The 18,860-nt window shown below is 46.9% G+C and overlaps 1 protein-coding gene across 1 annotated transcript; it reads left to right on the top strand.

Moving 5' to 3' along the window:
• The first annotated feature begins 201 nt into the window (after nucleotides 1-201).
• Nucleotides 202-1,658, top strand: LOC140217360 (putative nuclease HARBI1). Its single transcript, XM_072287904.1, has 4 exons — nucleotides 202-423; nucleotides 1,057-1,192; nucleotides 1,300-1,378; nucleotides 1,442-1,658. The coding sequence occupies exons 1-4, from the start codon at nucleotides 202-204 to the stop codon at nucleotides 1,656-1,658; spliced, it is 654 nt and encodes a 217-aa protein (XP_072144005.1).
• Nucleotides 1,659-18,860: the final 17,202 nt, after the last annotated feature.

The raw sequence follows: 18,860 nt of genomic DNA, 5'->3' as shown, positions 1-18,860 counted from the left end.
TTCGACTTGACGGAAGAAGAGTTCCGGCAGTATTTTCGTCTGTCCAAACGAACAGTGCGTAGCTTGTGCGACGAGCTTGACCCTATCAGTGGATGCCAGCGAGCGAGTGGCCTTTCCACAGAAAGGAAGGTGTTGTGGCCGCTGCAATTCGTCGGCACCGGAAGCTTCCAGAGGAGCGTTGGTCGCGAGGAGCACATAGGCATGGCACAGTCGGCCGTGAGCAGCACCATTCACGAGGCGACGGAGGCCATCATTTCCGTGTCTGCCCGGAGAAAGTTGGTGGACTTTCCATTCGCACCGTCTGCCAAGGATGAGGCAAAGGCGGCGTTTGCGCGACGCGGCGCCATTCCAGGCGTGCTAGCGTGCGTCGACGGCACGTTGATCGCCATCATGAAGCCAGAGGGACTCAGCCCGGCCGACACGGCGAGCTTCCATGTCGAGAAACGGTTATTACGCCCTAAACGTCATGGTCGTAAGCACCGTTGGAATGTTTTACTTCAAACTGTGGTCGCCATTTTTACTCGCCCATAGTCGCAATTGTTCAGTTTAATGCCCAAGCTGGGGGGCATAACTAATAATGTAACGATTAAAAGAGGACATGCGGGGAACTGTTTACGAGCTCGTTGAAGTCTGACATGTCGGGAGTAATGATGAGTGCCATGTGTTTGTGTGCATAATCCGTCTGCCGTTCCAAAATTGTGTTTTAAATGGGCAGCAGTCGTAGCAGAAACAGATACACTGTAGGGAAGATACGATGGAAGCATTTTGAACACGGAAGTACTTACATCCATTGCATGGGCTGGCTTTGGCTTGTATGGGTGTTCTTGCGCAATATCGGGCCTCAAGTTTTCATTCAGCTATCAATTAGTGCGAACCATAGTCGTGCGCACAAGGGGAGGCGCATTGCCCCTCCCCCAACTGCAAGACCCTGTGCACGCCTATGGCTGAAACAGTCTGCTACTTGTACCAGCGTACATGTACTCTTTTCTGCATATGAATGGCAAAACGGATTTCGAGCATATCTGCAGAGCTATATTGTATTGCTCCGCGTTGCAGGTGTGCAACGAGGAACTTCGCATTCTTGTTGTGGACCCCCGGTTCCCTGGTTCGTGCCACGACTCTTGGGTGTGGCAGCATAATCCACTGCGTGCACGCCTAGCCGCACAACTGCAGCCTGGCGAGTATCTGCTTGGTTAGTATTCGTAATGCGTATCCCTAACTAGGGCACAGCACTCAGCTGTCACTTTTCTGTAATAGGAGACTCAGGATATCCCCTCGAGCCATGGCTGCTTGTTCCAGTACCTGGGAGCCATGCCGCCACCACCTCTGAAGGCCACTACAACCGGGAGCACGCATCCATGCGCAATGTTGTGGAGAGGTGTATCGGGGTGTTGAAAAGTAAGTTCCGCTGCTTGCAGCACTTTCGGACACTGCTATACAGCCCCGATAGAGCAGCGCGAATCGTTTATGCATGCGTCGCTCTCCATAACATTACCTTGGACGCGGGCGACTGGACATTGGACGATTATGGTGGGGAAGTGCCACCAGCTGAGGAGCCAGAGGAGCCAGAGGAGCCAGGAGACATCCAGGTGCTGGCACCACACGACGTGTTCCTCAGAGGAAGGCAGCAGCGCAGCGCCGTTGTCAACCTTTTCTGAAGGACACAGGAATGGTGAGTTTTCCATAATACATAATTTATTTATACAAATTTCAGTGCCCTTATGTTATCACAGGGCTGTGTTTGTATAGTGTAAAATACATTAAAAAATTTGTATACACATCAAGTGCACCTCCATACGGATGGTCAATGTTCCAAGTCCACACATCCGACAGAAGACATGACGGAGGTCCGAGCCGTCAGCTTCAAACTGAATTGTGTATAGTTTTTGTAGAATTGACTTCGATAGTAGAAAATCACTCTTTAACCTTTATTGACGAGCGTTGCCTATAGGCAACATACAAAAAACATTTTCTTGCCGAGTTTCTGCATTGATTACGAAGACTCTGGCTGAGTGTCTTCGGCCAACACCGAATGACAGGCAGCAAGAGTCATTTGTTGGTGGGAGTCGGAACACTGGACGAGGAACTAGAAGTTTGGCACGCTACTCATTGTCTTGTGAAAGCAAGGGCAGAGGAAACAGGCCGATACAACATATCCAGCTGCAGAGGTGTCCCACATGGTACGTAAAGCAAATGGAATGTACACCTATGGTTCACATATCATGAGACCTATCTATATAAATAGACAGCGAAGCCTTAGGCGTGTTGAGGTGAAGCCCACTTCCAGTTTCCTGCCTGGGGTGTTCTCCCTATTGCTGCAAAAATTTCTGCAAAATATTTTTTTCGTTTTCTTGATCATACAATTATTCTTGATGTTTTGCGTATTTAGAGAGAAAGAAGCATTTTTTTCTGGGTATATATATGTCTTGTCATTAAAGGGTTAAACGGCTTTCGCTTAGTCTCAGGCCGTTTCGATGCCAGAGTATTATGATTACATTGCGGAGCTTTCGAGATAGCCTCTCATTTCGAACGCGTCGAGGCCTAAAGAGAATGACGACGAGGACGACGAAGTTTGGCTTTGCCTTTGAGCCGCATACCCTAGCGGTAAGATTAAATAAATGGATCACAGAAAATAATGAATAAATAAATACATAAAATTTTCGTGATTGCAGCGCCACCTATCCGCGAAGCCGAGAGCTGACTGCGACAGCATGTGGCCTTTCATATCGGACGACCTTTGAGGCCATTGTACTTATTTTGCCGCGCATCAGCAGATGTGGAAGGTACAAATAGAACGTGTTTCCCGCTGTCATTGTGCACCCTCTCCAACATTGCTGACGCACCCGCAAAAGTTGGCGAATAGATAAAATCATTAAGCATGTGACATTTAAGGCGTAATTGAATAGCCTTCCGCACTCAAACTACGATGCCAAGCTATACGAAAACCCACTTTATGCAAAGTTCGTTTGCTGAATGGTAACTCTATTTCCCTTTACCGCGCTACTACGCTAACATTGAGCTAACGCTATCTTATGGTTCGCTCAGGCAGCCAGTAGCGCTCTTTAAAACCTGTAAGATTAGTGTGGCCTTTCTCCACATAATTGTTATATTGGCTTCACACAGTTATTGATGATAAGGAAGAGATTCACCAGGTAGTATCGGTAACGTAGAGTCGTCAGCAAAAGTTGATTAACCCCTCACGGCCGTGCCAAACTGCCTCTCCGGCAGCACTTGTCGAAACTGCCAATGTGCTTTCTTCGTCGCCATCGAATATATTTTCTGTTGCCGCACGATGCTTTTCACCTTCCTTGTTTTCATGTAAAGCACCAAGTCCTACGCCACACAGCTGATTTTGGCACTTTCCCGTACCTGTAGGTGCCGCAGCGGCTGGGGACGGAGGAGGGGTCAAAGAAACAAGCCTGTCTCAGGAAGCAGTCGGCTTATGAGCCTGTAGAGCGGCTCAGCACATTTATTGGCCTTTCTAAAGAGACGCAAGTCTACAATTTCCGTCGAACGCGATGTTACGCTTCACACCGGCCACGTTATCTGTCGTGGAAATAAGGAGCCCACGAGCCCCATGTAGTTCACGCTTGGTCTCTTTGCTTGCAAATGATAAGCGCAGTAAAAAGCTCGCCAGATAGATGAAGGTAGAAGCTTGTGACAGCACTGGTGCCACGAAAAGCAGTAGACTTTTTGTCGCGTTTTCTACTGCCCCTGTAATATTTCAGAGTATAGGCACCCAGCAGTTAGTCGTATACTGATCACGGTACCGCTGCAGGATGAACGAAGCCAGCGCTGGCAGTCATACTGTTACCTGAAGTAAACATCACGCCGGTTCACCATAAGAGGCATTTCTCGCAGCGTCAACTTAGTTGTGCGATGCTTTCTTATGAATCGTAAAAAATAAGAAAAACTGGGCCGAATGCACAAAGCTTTTAATTCGTAAGTGCTGTTTACCACAGCCTTTGCTAATAATTCATTGTATATCATGACTGGTCTACCGGTATGCATAGTTAATTTTATAGCGTACGTCCTTTTTCTTTAAATATATGGGCGCAGTTTAGAAGTGCCGAGTAAGAAAATACGCGCTATACAATTATCTGTGCCATAGCGGGCTGTCTCCACAGCCAATGTGCGCAACAGTGTTTTCGCATACTACTATAATGTAATTTTGCGAAAAGCTGGCTCTTTAGTTTCACTTTTTCTCTTAAAACGTGTATCGGTTAAATTGGATATTTTTCTAGGGACAGAATTCTTCTTCAGCCGCATTTACAAGGATTTCAACTGTTTGTCAACAGCGCATCACAATTAATTCACAAGAAACCTAATTAGAAACACTGAATGCCCGGCGCAAACTTCAAAACACTAACCAAAATTGCCTATGCAGAAGAAGTCTTCTTTCTTGAAATACTCGCTGCACACGAACACCTTATCACTTACATTCTTCTCAATGCGCGCACAGCTTTATCACTCACAACTTATTTCATTTCTTAACCTTCGGAAGATGGTGTAGGCTTATCTTCTCCGATATTTCACGACTTCTGTGCGACTTCTGACCGACGCACGACTTATGTGGCAGACCTTGCGGTTATTTTCGTGCGTCGATCGGTTGCCGTCATTAGGGAAAGCTGAAAGCGGCGGAAACCGCATAAGCTGGGGTCTCATCACAGCTCTACGGCTAGGTATAGAAAATACGCGATTCGACGCCGGCAGCGTATCTGGAGAGTGCACATAAGTTCAAAAATGCTACTTTCCGGACAGAACCGCGTCCCCAGGGCTGGTGAAGACAGCGTTGCGTGAGAAAGAGAAAATAGAAAATCTTTGTGTCGATCAAGAAACCTGACACGCCAGTGAACACGAAGAAGACCCATCTCCACCGCAACGCTGCTCTCGACGGCAGCTGACGCACCAGAAGTGTTGAGGTGAGCCTGTTTGGTACGCGCGGTCTGTAAACCTTTGTATTTCGCATATAACAGGAGTGAACTGAGCTGCTTGAGTGCAGGTGACAGTAAGTGAATTTTTCTGAAGCTCTGTGATTGGAAGCTTTACTTGATGACGATTCACATATCATGGAAAAATCAGCGGCTTAGCCAGATGTGCATACGCGGATCTGCGAAGGCAGTTGCATTGTATGCCGTGCGGGATCTTTCTGCCGGGCGGTTATCTAGGTGGTGGGTACGGTTCCAGGCGAAGAGCCGGGTGTGCACAAGCATTGTCTCAACATTAATGTGCGTTCTCATGGCGTAATCTTGATCGATTGCAATAGTTTCTGTCCTTTATGCGCCCACGGTAGACAAAAGCATATCTTGAAGGCTCGGGCTTAGATACCTTGTATTGTATTAAGGTTACCTCTGCCAGTGTTGGAGATGACAGTCACGCTGTACCGCAGGAATCCAATCAAAACAGCCCTGTACAGTTGTAGCATAGAGTGTACTGACACTCCCCAGGTATTTTCTTTTAGGAACCTGAGGATATGGCAAATCGCTATCAGCCATTTTTTCACGCAGTTCACGAGAGCAGGGGAAAGGTTAGAGGAAAAACTCACATATATAAGGGCAAGGTTCTCTTTTCATATTTTCATAGTTACTAAAAGTCCGAACGGTATCTTGAAGCTGTTTTGGTCCTGTGTTACTCTTGCACAGGGTTACGGGTTCAAAGTAAATTTTCGTACTGATGCTGAAAATGTGCCGATATTCAAATAGAGAATTTGGTGAAGAAAAAAAGCTGCCTGTGGTGCCTAGCTGATTTAACAATCATTTCCGCAGAATAATAGGCGTCATTTTAATCCGCATCGTATTCGTTCCGAAAAATCGAAATCAACTCAGCTTTATTTAATTATGTCAATTTAGCTGGTTCCTTCAGTGCGTGCGCTTGGAAAAAGTATAAGAAATCAGAATCTCCCCTCAATGTCGCCCTAGGTGACACGCGAATGCCTTGCATGCGTGAGCTGCTGTAGTAGGTCAGGGTTGATTGGCTCATGCTGCGACGGCCTAGCGATTGCTTATTCGATTAGACGGCGCCACAATCAGAGCGGTGGACATCGATCTCTCACAATGCTAAAGCCCAATATGGGGGAAAGGTCACACATACAAAGGCAGAAAAGGAAATTTGGGTTTTTCCTTTCTTAAATCGGAACACATCGATGAGCGGTCTATGCAAGCTCATTGATGACTCACGTTTGCATCTGGGTTTGTCTGCCTGTACGTGCATGTGCGCGTACATGTGTTTGTTTTGCTATATACTGAACTGCTCCTATAGTTCAGAGGAAAACACTCAATGTTATTTGCTGTACACCCACAGTGACTCTTTCCCGGTGACCTGCCTCAGTTGTATATGGTGCACTCCCCGCTGCTCAGCAGAAGGGGATAGGTACCCAAATTCAGAGGGCTTCAGAGTGGGCTTCAGCCTGCCTATTGAAGGCGCGGGCTGAGGGTTGCAAAGCAGCCACTCAACAACTTCATAATGTGGGCTTCAACGGCAAACTTGTTGAATAGTTGTTGAAAGTTGGCGCGTATGTTAGGAGGCTTCTACACGCGCAAAGCAATAACTCAAACATTTTGGGTTACAAAGAGATTAAAAAAAAGATAGTAAAGTTAAAAACTTAACGAAAAAAAACAGGAGAGGTAAAATCGACATAGAGGATGTTAACTACCAGGTACTTAATACGGTGTTGCTGGGTTGTCACTGTATTACCTGTAGCATTGACCACCCATCCAAATAAAACAAAAATTACCCTTTCACTCGGACTCCCGAAATATGCTTTGAATTCTCCAGTGTATAAGCCAGTTTCCACAGGCAAGTTTTAAAACGTCTGTTTCTCTGAAAATATTGCCTGGTAAACCATCATTAGGTTTCTTACTTCCTTCACAGCGTGTATCAACTCATATTTTCTTGTTTTGCCCGAGTTTATCGCAAAATTTGCGAAATCACTTCAGATGGCTAAAAATGCCATTAGGAAAAAGCCAGATGAAAATGCCATTATGAGATGAGAAAAAGAAAACAGAAATATTTTATTGGATGAGCTAATGAACTCGCTACTCTTTCGGCAAATGTTTACGTTTCTTCAAAGGCTGAATTCAGAGACATGTTCAAGAGAAAAACACAGCACAAAGTGCAATTAAATCATGCTCTGTCTGATGGCAGATTTATACCGGTGTCAGACGACCACTTTCGACCGAGATTGAGCCCCATCTGTATCGAAATTCTCGACCGCGATTCGTGCCCTCGAGCAGATTGAGCAAAGCAGCCAATCGCAATCGAAAAATACGATCAGGATAGGGCTCGATCGTGGTCAAAAGAGCGCCGTGTGGCACCAGTATAATATTACATATGTTAAAGACAGAGCAGGGGCGCTATAACGTAAATCTATTCCAACTCTGCTATCAGACCTGCACGATTGGTCAAAATATGTGCCACCTTCACTTCACATGCCTGTCATACGACATCACCAAACCACGAAAATGTCCTATCAGATATTATGTGAGCATACTGATTATACATGGTTAGGCTGAACAAAGGAAAAAATATTCTTTAGCCATCTACTAGCGGTCAAAAGCTTTTGGGCTGCGCCCACTTCGCCTGTCAGGTGACGTCACAAAACTGCGAAAACACGCCGCGTCAAAGCGACGTGTACGCTTTAAAGATGCATTAATATGCCGAACAAAAATGATTATTTTTCTGAATAGCCAGAGGCTGTCCCATTTCGAAAGGAATAGAAAGTGGCTGCCCCCCCCCGATTGCGTAGGCACTGGCTACTCGCACCTTCCGGAGAGCATGGACTTACTTGCGTCGCAGTATAACGTTACCGAGACCTTTCAGCAGGTATACGACATCGTTCCATAGAGTAATATAGCAAACGTGAAACGTGGACACTCCCGTAGGGCCCCTGCGGCGGACTTTGGCTCTCAGGGCACCTAGCGGAATCGGCGAAACTCACCAGCCTTCAAGATGGCCGCCGCACGCCGTCGAATCTCGGAGGCCATAATTTCATTTTCGCTTTTTTTTTTAGTTTTTTCTGTCTGACCAGTATCGTTGCATGCACCGAGTGATTTCATTCAAGCCCTTGCGTCGCTGTTTATATTTTGTGACGACGAGCGCACAAAGCTGTTGTTTCACTGAAAGCAAGTTCTTTTTTAATCCATATTCGTGATGTTTAAAGCTGTTGCTTAGCTCAATAATCCTGCCATCTGATAATGAGGAAGTAGAACTTTATCGTTTGTGATATCTTACTTCTATTAATTCACACGAAAAGGAGTATCGTAAATAAATGTGTCATGTTCCTTCAATATAAGTCAGCTTGCTGGATAGCCAAGAGCACGAAAATAGTACACAAGAATTTATTGCAGCAAGATTGTAAGAAAAATCCCAGATCCATGAGAACGGGAAGAAAGTGCCAAATGCAAGTAATACGGGTGTCAAAGGGCGCCCTTTTAATCGCGGTCAAGCCCGATCAGGATTGAATTTCTCGGTCATGATTTGTTCCTTTGCGCAAGTTCCGCGAGGGAGCCAATCGGAGTCGAGAATTTCGATCCGGATCGGGCCTGATCGCGATCGAAAGTGGTCGTGTGACACTGGTATAGTGGAGAATAGTCGGAAATTATTGGCGTGATGACAATCAGCTTTAAACAAGCAAAATAACACTCACAAGACGTGTTGCAAGTGTCCAGATAATAAAAAAAAACTACTCAGATAAGCCAGCAAGGCATTTACCCTATATGGGTTTGTTTCAGAAGGAATAAATATGAAGAAGAACACGAAGAAGAAGAAACTTTAGTAAAGAATAGTCCGGCAGTTCTTGATGTGGTGGCCTCAGGTGACGGCTCGAAGTCCTTGGACTCGAGCGGCATCTTCGGCTTGCCGGGCGGCCCAGAGCTGGTCTGCCAGCTCTGAACTTCTGATAGCCGCCTCCCAGCGGCGGCGACGCCTACGGAAAAGGTCCCCGGCGGCTCCCACATCCGGGGCGGCGTCGGGAAGAAGCGAGCTCGAGCCTTCTCCTACTCTGGCAACGGCCGCGATTATGGACGCGTCGCCAACGGAGCTGGTTTGATTACCGTTGTTGTCGGCACACTCCCAGAGCATGTGTCGCAGCGTTGCTCTCTGTCCGCATGTTTTACACGCGTCTGTTGGATATAAACGCGGATAGCAGTGGTGTAAAATAGCGGGGCTAGGGTAGGTGTGTGTCTGGAGCAAGCGTAAAGTTACGGCCTCGTTCCTGTTCAATTTATCGTGCGGTGGCGGGAATGTGCGTCTTTCGAGTCTGTAGTGTTGGGTGAGGTCTCTGAACGTGGTTAGGCGATCGCCCCACGCCCAGTGTATTTCTTGTTGCTGTGTTTCTGTTGTAGTGTCCCAATCCGGCAGATCCGATGCCCCGCTCTCGGGGGCGGAGGCGGCCACATAATCAGCGGCGGCTCGGCGTGTGAGACCTCGAGCCGCGGCGTGGGCCGCCTCGTTGCCCGCGAGCGGTACATCGGTGTGTGCCGGGGTCCAGAGGAGGAAGACCGTAGAATTTTGGGGTTGCGAGGGCGATGACGAGTCGCCGTCGTCAGAAATTTGTAGTATGCGGGCCGCTTCCCGCGAGACACGACGGCGCGCGAAGCCGCGGATTGCCACCTGCGAGTCGCTGATCACGATCGCAACGTTCGGCACCGCGACGAGTGCTAGGGCTATCGCGGCTTCTTCGGCCGTCTCCGTGGCACTTATCCGAGCGGTCTACAACCGCTATCGCGTGTGCGCTTCTCCCTTCTCCATATCGCGCCGCGTCTACGTACACCGCCTCGTTGCTGTTACCAAACTTCTGAAAGTCGCTTGCTCGTTTGTTGCGTCTCCCGGCGTGGTGCGTCGGGTGCATGTTCTTGGGAAGCGGCGGGATGATCAGACGGTCGCGAACAGAGGCGGGAACCGCCGTCTTTTCTCCATGCTGAGTGTGGTACGCGATGCTGAGCGACTCGAGGATGCATCGACCTGCCTTTGACCTCGATAATCGTTCGTATTGCGCAACGTCGTGCGCCTCGATTAACTCGTTAAGGGAGTTATGAGGCATTTTTTTTTCACTTCCATGAAGGAGGGTGATTAAGGTAGCAAAATTACGTAAATTGTAGCGGTCCTAAATTAAGTGGCTACATAAACAATTGGACACGCATCATCATCTTTAACGTGTAATGCAGTGAGTCCCTCATTAAACAGCTGCAAGATACTGGCATCTCAGCCAATTAAGCACTTCGACAATGTTGAAGTCTTCACCTGCTGTCTTCGAATCGTTGTAATCGGCTTCTGATACTTGGAAATGTGCCCTGGAATATGCATTATGTCCATTGGCTGTATTGTGTATCTTGAGGAAAGAAAAGTGGAGATTCCTACAATACGTGGAATGACAGAGGCAGAAGGTAAGCGATACTGGAGCCTTCAAAGCTTTTGAATAGAGATGGTACGTTCCTTCATGTAATGCATATTTTTCTGATCCAACACAGCGACTGTCTCTGGTATAAATGTATGTCATCAAAATGAATGGCTGTCAAGGAACCACTGTAATAAATGCTTAGAAACAAGAAACTTTCTACGGTAAGGACTCCGTGCACAATTAAAACGTGAAAACACGTATCTTCAGCCCAATGCAAAAGAGCAATCAACGCTCGAGCGCACATATCCTGGTACAGAGGTAGGGAGAGCATGTTATTGCCATACTGCAGATATTCCACGTGTAAGGCTTTAGACATAGCCATACTTCTTTTGCAAGACTGGCGCATCATGCTTCACAGAAGCCGCTGCGCACAACTTTCTTGAATAAACCAACAAAAAGCCCTCTGCACCTAACGGCAGGTGTTCATAGGCCGCATTTCTTAACGAACCATTTTACTTGAAATAACGTAAGTTTGGGCATGTTGGTGTTGCATTTCTGCATTTAGCGCACAAGTCGGCTTTTACTCTGTCCTTATCTTGTGTTGTGCGCCAGATGCAAAAATTAACCACTTTATTTTATTTTTTAACTTCGTAATTGTTTCGTACGTGCCTCGCAGCTCGGACGCTGCCGCATCGCTGTTATCGCTAGCACCACCACTCTTTCGCATGATAAAAAAAAGAATTCAAAATGAAATTCAACGTTACAAATGTGCAGCAGCCGGTTATGGCTTCATGGCCGCCATGCTCCCCTCCGTCTCTCGTTCATGCGGCTAACAGTGACACAACGAAATACGAATAAGTCTTCAAAAACGCACAAAAAAAAAACTTCCTGTGGCCTTACCATGAAACTGCGACGAAGCAGTAGTGTCAGACGCTGACAGAAGAACCCGACAGCAATCCTCGGGCGCATTTTTCAGAATAACGTCGCTACCAGCCCGGTGACGAGGCCTGACTGGTCTTCGCACGTGCTGGGTCGAGCCACCTGTCAAGCTGCTAGCCACGGCCGCAGCCGCAGCCACATTTTTCTTAGGGAACCTCGATGTAGCGCGCCACCGTACAGGGTGGAGACACTGCCTTCATGGCCGCCACATTGGGTCGAGCGCATATACGGCGGTCGATGGAGCATCGGCGGATATTCTTGTTTAGCATGCGCGTGTGCCAGCAAATTCAGGTGTATAAAGGTCTTGCAGATTTACTCACACTTCTAAGCGCTTCTTGCACGTAGAAATAAAATAGCGTGTGCTTGAATGCATAGATTTTAGAGGAAATGACCACTGTGCAGCTAGGCCCGCGTTGGCCAACTGGGATTCCCAAACCGATGAATTACTTGGCTAGATCGACTTCTTTATAAAGGAACGCCTTACGAAAACATACTTTGTAACCATGAATGCTTATTCACAAACGCCATTGTCACTTCAAGAAAAATGCGTCAGTCGCGGCGGTGATAACAGCAAACAAGCTCGACTGTCTTCGTTCAACAGGATGCCCGCCGCTCTCGGCCGAGCTGAATTTAAAGCCGGTAAGGAAACTTCGAGATAACATGCTAAAGGCTGAAGACAACGACAAAATTCTGGAACGTCACATAGTCGCGCGGTGGCGCGTGACTCGGATCTAACGAGATACACGTGGTCGCATCGCGCGTCACAGAAAAACTGATAATGCAGCGTGCCGGCGGCTTTAAGAATGACCAAACAAACAAAATCAAGCTTCACGGCATTATTCCAACCACACAATGCTGGTACCTAAAAGCGCACAGGTGCATACTTTTCTTCGTGCCTTATCTCGTGGAAAGCGAAAACAGCGAATGCCTTTCGTTGTCTAGCCCGCGCACAGCGGTAATCACACACCCTGGCATGCTGGTTTTTGCGACTGAACACAGTTCAATCGCCCAGCACCTGGCGCACAACACAGCAGCTTCGCAAACTCCCCAACAATGCTGCTTCACCAACGCTGGAAGGAACGGGCGCAGCAAGCGACTCGCCCCAATATGACGACCGCGGAGCAAAAAGGCGTCGCGGCGCAGGCGAAAAGGTGTCGCCACCCTGGACGGCGGCTCCCTAGGGCGCTAGTTCGAGGCACCCGAACTTTTCTTTATGTGCTCTGCCACCTAGGGGAATCGGTGAATCTCGGTAGCTCGGCCGCGAAACAGCTCGCGTGTCCTCTTGTCGTTTACAATGTTACTCTATATGATCGCTCTGCCAACTCTTCCTCCATTTTAGCGGCTTTCTTAACCTTCCGTTGCACTACGCCGCGATTGTCGACCATCCACCGAAAGCAAAATAAAGTATGGCCGACCAGTTCAAACGCCCGCACCAACCTCCTCATCCGGTTATCTATATTCACTGCGCTGGCTCGGCTCCATCGAAATCCTCTCCTCTTGAGTGGGCTTCTCGCCTCTTGTTAGCCAATTATATATTAAAAAAAACTGCTCAATGCAGAATATGTTGTTCGTTTTTGAAGCAAGCAAAAGTAACATCTTACAAACGAGGAGAGCGTGGGATTGGGCTATTCGCGCGTCACCGCCCGGTGCTTGCGTCGCAGTTAGGTACATTTGACGTCAGTAGATTGGAATAGAAACAGATTGGAATACTTTTACGTTATAGGGCCCCAGGTGTACGTGCACACAAAACTTTGACCAGGTAAATGATGACGCAGTAGCCAGAATACCCAGGTTAGCTTAACGAAACACTTCGCATTCCATGTTGCTGGGGGCCGAGGAAGGTTATTCGGCACATCTTTTTCCAACACTGCCTCTATAACAAGTGCATATGTGAAGCCCTTTTTTTGCCCACCCTAATAACAAAATTGAGTAGAATGTCAATTTAGCCTTTGGACACTATGAAAAGCATAACTTTGTTTTATTTACTTAAGAACCATCTCATTTCCCATGTTCCTGTCCGTTAATCATTTAGGTACGGTTTGAGGTTTTCCAAATCTGCTCTCGTGGGTAGACCACGAAAGAGTATTTTCGTTGCTGGCAGGTTCTAACGTTATTTACTTCCTCCGTCACGGTAGCGGACTGATAATGGAGGCTCCGTTTCAGCCACTGTTACATGAAGCCGCAGCGATTACTGATAAAAAAACCAATCAATATGCACAAATGCAAAAATAAACTACGTAGTGTAAAAAAGATGGAAAAAAAAACGAGAGCTGTTGGCAATAGTTGAGCGCGTCGTCGTGCTTTATGTTTATAATATTAGACTGGTATTATGAGAATATGAATATAATATAAAGAAAAAGCAGGAAGAGTGCGCAAGAAATAACAGGAGGAGCTACCTGATATTTTTTAAACGAGTCTGCGCAAATTCTCATTTGTTTATTGGGAGCTGGTGTCTCAAAATGCTATGTCGAACACCACATGGTTTCACTGATGTTGAGTTTTTATCGTTACATTATTTGCGTATTTAGCAAGACTGCGCTTTCTGCTTGGCCCCTTAGTGCACTGTGACGACAGGTAACGTATACCAGGAGCAAAATGGCTCATACATTTAGTCAATACCGGCTTAAAAGAACGCATATAACGTGGAAAGTAGATTAAAATTTCGACGCTTATAAATGGCTCACTCCAGAGGCCTATGCGTACGTGGCCCATTTTATTCGGCTCTTGCATAAGCGACCCGCGTTTAAACGGCCCAATTCGTTGCAGAGAAGGGCCGCTTGGAAAATGTCACGCATAAGACCAAATCTTTATGCGGTATTTTAGATCAAATGTGTCCAGCTTACTAAGCGGCTCAAATAATATGCGGCTCAAGATTACGCGGCCCAACGGGCATTTTTATGAAAAGATAATTTTTCTTATGGACAGATGTCGCCAGAGTCATTTTGCACGGGGTTTAATACATATAGATTAGAACCACATTGTAGGAAATTGGTAACACTCATCTCAATAACAATGGAACACGCATTGCACAAACATGGACATACTGGGAAGCAAACCTGGATACACCGCGTGGCAACCGAACACAGTAACAACTACACCACATCACTAGGCTGGCACGAAGGATTTGCTATATGTACACACATTTTTGCTTCCGAGGCTGCCGTCTTATGTCGATTGGTCACCGTCGGCGATCGTGTGTGGTATACATATAGTTCGTGTAACTGTTGCGGATTCTTATGTGGTTGGTGATAGTAAATATTTGTTTAAATAAGTAGCAGTATACGGCTGCCTCTGACAGGTGTCATGTGCAGTGAAAAGGCCGAAAGGGGTAAGTTAACCGAGCATGGGAGCTGCGCCAAAACAAAAACTGTTTCGCCAGGCGAATGTTGTTCTTCAATGTTTTGCCTTTATTCGCTATGCTGCGGCTTGTTCGCTGCAGTCACTGTTTAACCGGGAACTAGGCTTTCTCTGAGAAACCTTGAACCATGTTCACAAGGTTCAGTCAAATATGATCCACCGCCAACATGCTCACCTGCAAATGTAGATAACTGCACTTGCTCCAAAGTTGCGCTGCCTCGACGGTATAACGGCAATACGGCTCCACTATTCTGAGACGTCGAATATTCGGACGGCATTTTGCCGGCACGTCTAAGTTTGTTCAACCGACGAATATTTCTATTCACTTCCGCTGGCCGCAACAGGGGTGCCCCGTCGGTAAGACTGAAATGTATAGCTTTTCTGAGTACGAGAAAAATGCTCTCTAACCGTGCCTTTTATGCTGCTGCGTTGTAGTTACTGATTCAGTGCTTATTTTAAAGCAGTAAGGCGCGTGACTGTCTCCGTTCGTCAGTTTACCGTAACTGTATTGCAAACATCGGAAGCTTCACTGCTTTCCACACAATAGCTTGTTTTCACCTCTTTACCGGCCGGGCACATGTAACATTGCGACTAGTTACCGTGGCCGTGCCTGCAGTGCCATCGATGTTCAAAGAAGGAAGGGAGGAAAGAAATCAAGGCGCAGTTAAACAATTTATATTGTGGGACTTAGCACTCCGAGACTACTTTGGATTACGACGGACGCAGTAATGGAGAGGTAGGGGTTAATTGTGACCACTAGTGACTAATTAACCTGCACCCCAAAGGGTGACACAACCGTTTTTGCATTTCAGTCGGAATGCGGCAGGCAGGGCCGAAGCGCTAGGCCACCTGGTTACCGCGGCAACGGGGGTAAAAATAACGATTGAGCTGTTGGAAAATGTATAACGAAGCGCGGTTTTTGCCTGCATATTGAAGCTGACAACGGCTCCATTCCTAGACTTTCAAGTCGATGGCCTTGACGCAAAATGAACCTGGAATAAACGTGATTTGCCCATTGTATTGTGCTACATTTGTTTGATCAGCACCACCGCAATGAACACTTTCTACTATCTGGAATGCAAGCCATTCCCCGTGCGGAAGACGAGCCGTATTCATGCAGAAACTACTTTTATATATATATATATATATGTATATATATATATATATATATATATATATATATATATATATATATATATGATCATCAGCCTGGTTACGCCAACTGCAGGGCAAAGGCCTCTCCCATACTTCTCCAACTACCCCGGTCATGTACTAATTGTGGCCATGTCGTCCCTGCAATCTTTTTAATCTCATCTGCCCACCTAACTTTATGCCACCCCCTGCTACGCTTACCTTCCCTTGGAATCCAGTCCGTAACCCTTAATGACGATCGGTTATCTTCCCTCCTCATTACATGTCCTGCCCATGCCCATTTCTTTTTCTTGATTTCAACTAAGATGTCATTAACTCGCGTTTGCTCCTTCACCCAATCTGCTCTTTTCTTATCCCTTAACGTTACACCTATCATTCTTCTTTCCATAGCTTGTTGCGTCGTCCTCAATTTAAGTAGAACCCTTTTCGTAAGCCTCCAGGTTTCTGCCCCGTATGTGAGTAGTGGTAAGACACAGCTGTTATACACTTTTCTCTTGGGGGATAATGGCAAACTGCTGTTCATGATCTGAGAATGCCTGCCAAACGCACCCCAGCCCATTCTTATTCTTCTGATTATTTCAGTATTATGATCTGGATCCGCGGTCACTACCTGTCCTAAGTAGATGTATTCCCTTACCACTTCCAGTGCCTCGCTACCTATCGTAAACTGCTGTTCTCTTCCGAGACTGTTAAACATTACTTTAGTTTCCTGCAGATTAATTTCTAGACCCACCCTTCTGTTTTGCCTCTCCAGATCAGTGAGCATGCACTGCAATTGGTCCCTTGAGTTACTAAGTAAGGCAATATCATCAGCGAATTGCAAGTTCCTAAGGTATTCTCCATTAACTTTTATTCCCAATTATTCCCAATCCAGGTCTCTGAATACCTCCTGGAAACACGTTGTGAATAGCATTGGAGAGATCATATCGCCCTGCCTGACGCCTTTCTTGTCCCTCGAACGTGACCATATATATATATATATATATATATATATATATATATATATATATATATATTGTCACCTTCGAGTTTGTGCCACTGTGGAAAAAAGGACGTTGGGAGGTGAAGAGGAGCTTGATGTGTCTCGAGGATCTGTCGATGGTGTCACCCTGGGGCCCTGTAACGTAAAACTATTCCAATATGTTTTTATTCCAATTTCCTGACGTCAAATTTGCGTACCCATCGACGCAAGCATCGAGCGGTCACCGGCAGGGTTGTTCGAATAGACCAACCAACGCTCTCCTCGTTCACAGCAGGTCACTTGTTTGCATGAAAAACGTATAACATTGCCTACACTGAGCGGCTTGTCTTATCTAATTGGCTGACAAGAGGCGAGGAACACGCTCAAGTGGAGAGGGATTCGATGCGGTAGAGCCACTGCTCTAAAAATGAATTACCGGTTGCAGAGGCTGGTGCGGGCGTCTACGATTGGTCCGCTATTCCTTACTTAGTGTGTGGTGGTTGATAGGAAATCGCTGCGGCATGCAACGGAAGCTTAAGAATGACACTAAAACGGATCCTCAGCAAAGAATAGTTGGCAGAACGAGGTTGTAAACGTGCCGAAAGTGCTCGAGAACGTTACACAGCTACGGAAAAGCTTTATTATACGCATATAAACTCATGCTCTCTGGCAGGTGCGAGTAGCCAGTGCCTGACCGATCGGCGGCAGCCATCTTTTATTCCTTTGGGAATTGGGCAGCATGCGGCTATTCGGAAGAAAATTCGGTTTTGTTCGGCATATTAAGGCAGCTTTAACGCGTACACGTCACTTTGACGCGGTGAGTTTTTACGGTTTTGTGAAGTCTTGTGACGGGCAGGTGAAATGGCTGCAGCCCGAAAACTTTTGACCAATAGCCGAGGGCTAATGGCGAAAAGGCGTCGAATAAGAAGTACATATTTTTTTTTTGTTCGGTCAAATCATGCATAGTGAGTGTGTACACGTCATATAAGATGGGGAGCTATCGCGGTTTTCGTGACGTCGCGTGACAGACAGGTGAAGTGGGGGTGGTGCAAAATGTTTTTGGCCAATCGCGGAGGGTTGATTGCAGAATTGGAATAGAAAAGTTTGCAATAATTTTACGTTATAACGTCCCTGGCTATTGAGATACAACCTCAATTGTAACTCTATATATTGTAAATAGCTATATATTCTCCCCATAAAAGTTTGCAGGACGTGCAAACTCTCGCTACAAGCCGGCCCTGGATCTTATCAGGGGGTGTCACATCGGTTCCGCTGTTATGGATACTGACGCTGCCGCCGCCGCTCAGAGACCAGCGGAAGTAGCGTTAACCCAGCTACGCCCCCTGGGAATCTTCATCGGCACTGGCAAGGTCGACGTCGAATACTGGCAGACATCGTATGAGTACGTGGGTAAGCACAAGAGGTGGGATGCCACAATTTCGCTAGCCAACGTGATCTTTTACTTGGGAAGAACCGCGAAGGTATGGCTCGAGACGCATGAAGCTGACATTAGAAGCTGGGAATCCTGCAAGGAAAAGCTAGGGGATCTTTTCGGAAGACCTGTGGAACGTGAAATCGAGGCCAAGCAAAAGCTAGCGTCTCGTTCCCAGACATGAACCGAATCGTACGTTGCGTACTTTCAAGACGTTCTGGTTCTCTGCCGTAAAGCGGACGCGCACATGCTGGAAGCCGATAAGGTTGGACACATCTTGAAGGGCATCGCGGACGATGCGTTCAACCTCCTGCTTTGCAGGAGTATCTTCAACAATTGAGTCCATCATTGAATAATGCCGGGATTTTGAGCAAGCGAAGAGCAAACGCATCATACAACGCTTCGATCGACTTCCGAATACGGCTGCCACTTCCTCCTGCAACGACCCTCCGGCGTCACAACCACCTACAACGACAAGCTTGACACAGGTTATCCGTCTCGAACTTGAGGCTATGGCTCCAAGTTCTCACTGCCCCCATATGCATGACAACATCACCATCTCGCTCATTCAAGCTGTCGTCCACCAAGAAATTGCAAACATGGACATTCAGTATGCCGTCCACCCGCGTCCCACTCCTATCACTCCTGTCATTGCCTCTGCTGCACCTCGACAGTCGTTCCCG

The sequence above is a fragment of the Dermacentor andersoni genome, chromosome 1 (assembly GCF_023375885.2).
Source record: "Dermacentor andersoni chromosome 1, qqDerAnde1_hic_scaffold, whole genome shotgun sequence".
Taxonomy (NCBI): domain Eukaryota; kingdom Metazoa; phylum Arthropoda; class Arachnida; order Ixodida; family Ixodidae; genus Dermacentor; species Dermacentor andersoni.
Note: the sequence above shows the minus strand (reverse complement) of the source record. Positions and strands in the feature narration are given on the sequence as shown.

Coding starts and splice junctions, on each gene's coding strand:
- LOC140217360 (XM_072287904.1), top strand. CDS start 202: ATGGCACAGTCGGCCGTGAGCAGCACCATTCACGAGGCGACGGAGGCC. Junction 1,193..1,299: donor GCCTGGCGAGTATCTGCTTG/GTTAGTATTCGT, acceptor TGCTTGTTCCAG/TACCTGGGAGCCATGCCGCC. Junction 1,379..1,441: donor ATGCGCAATGTTGTGGAGAG/GTGTATCGGGGT, acceptor ACTGCTATACAG/CCCCGATAGAGCAGCGCGAA.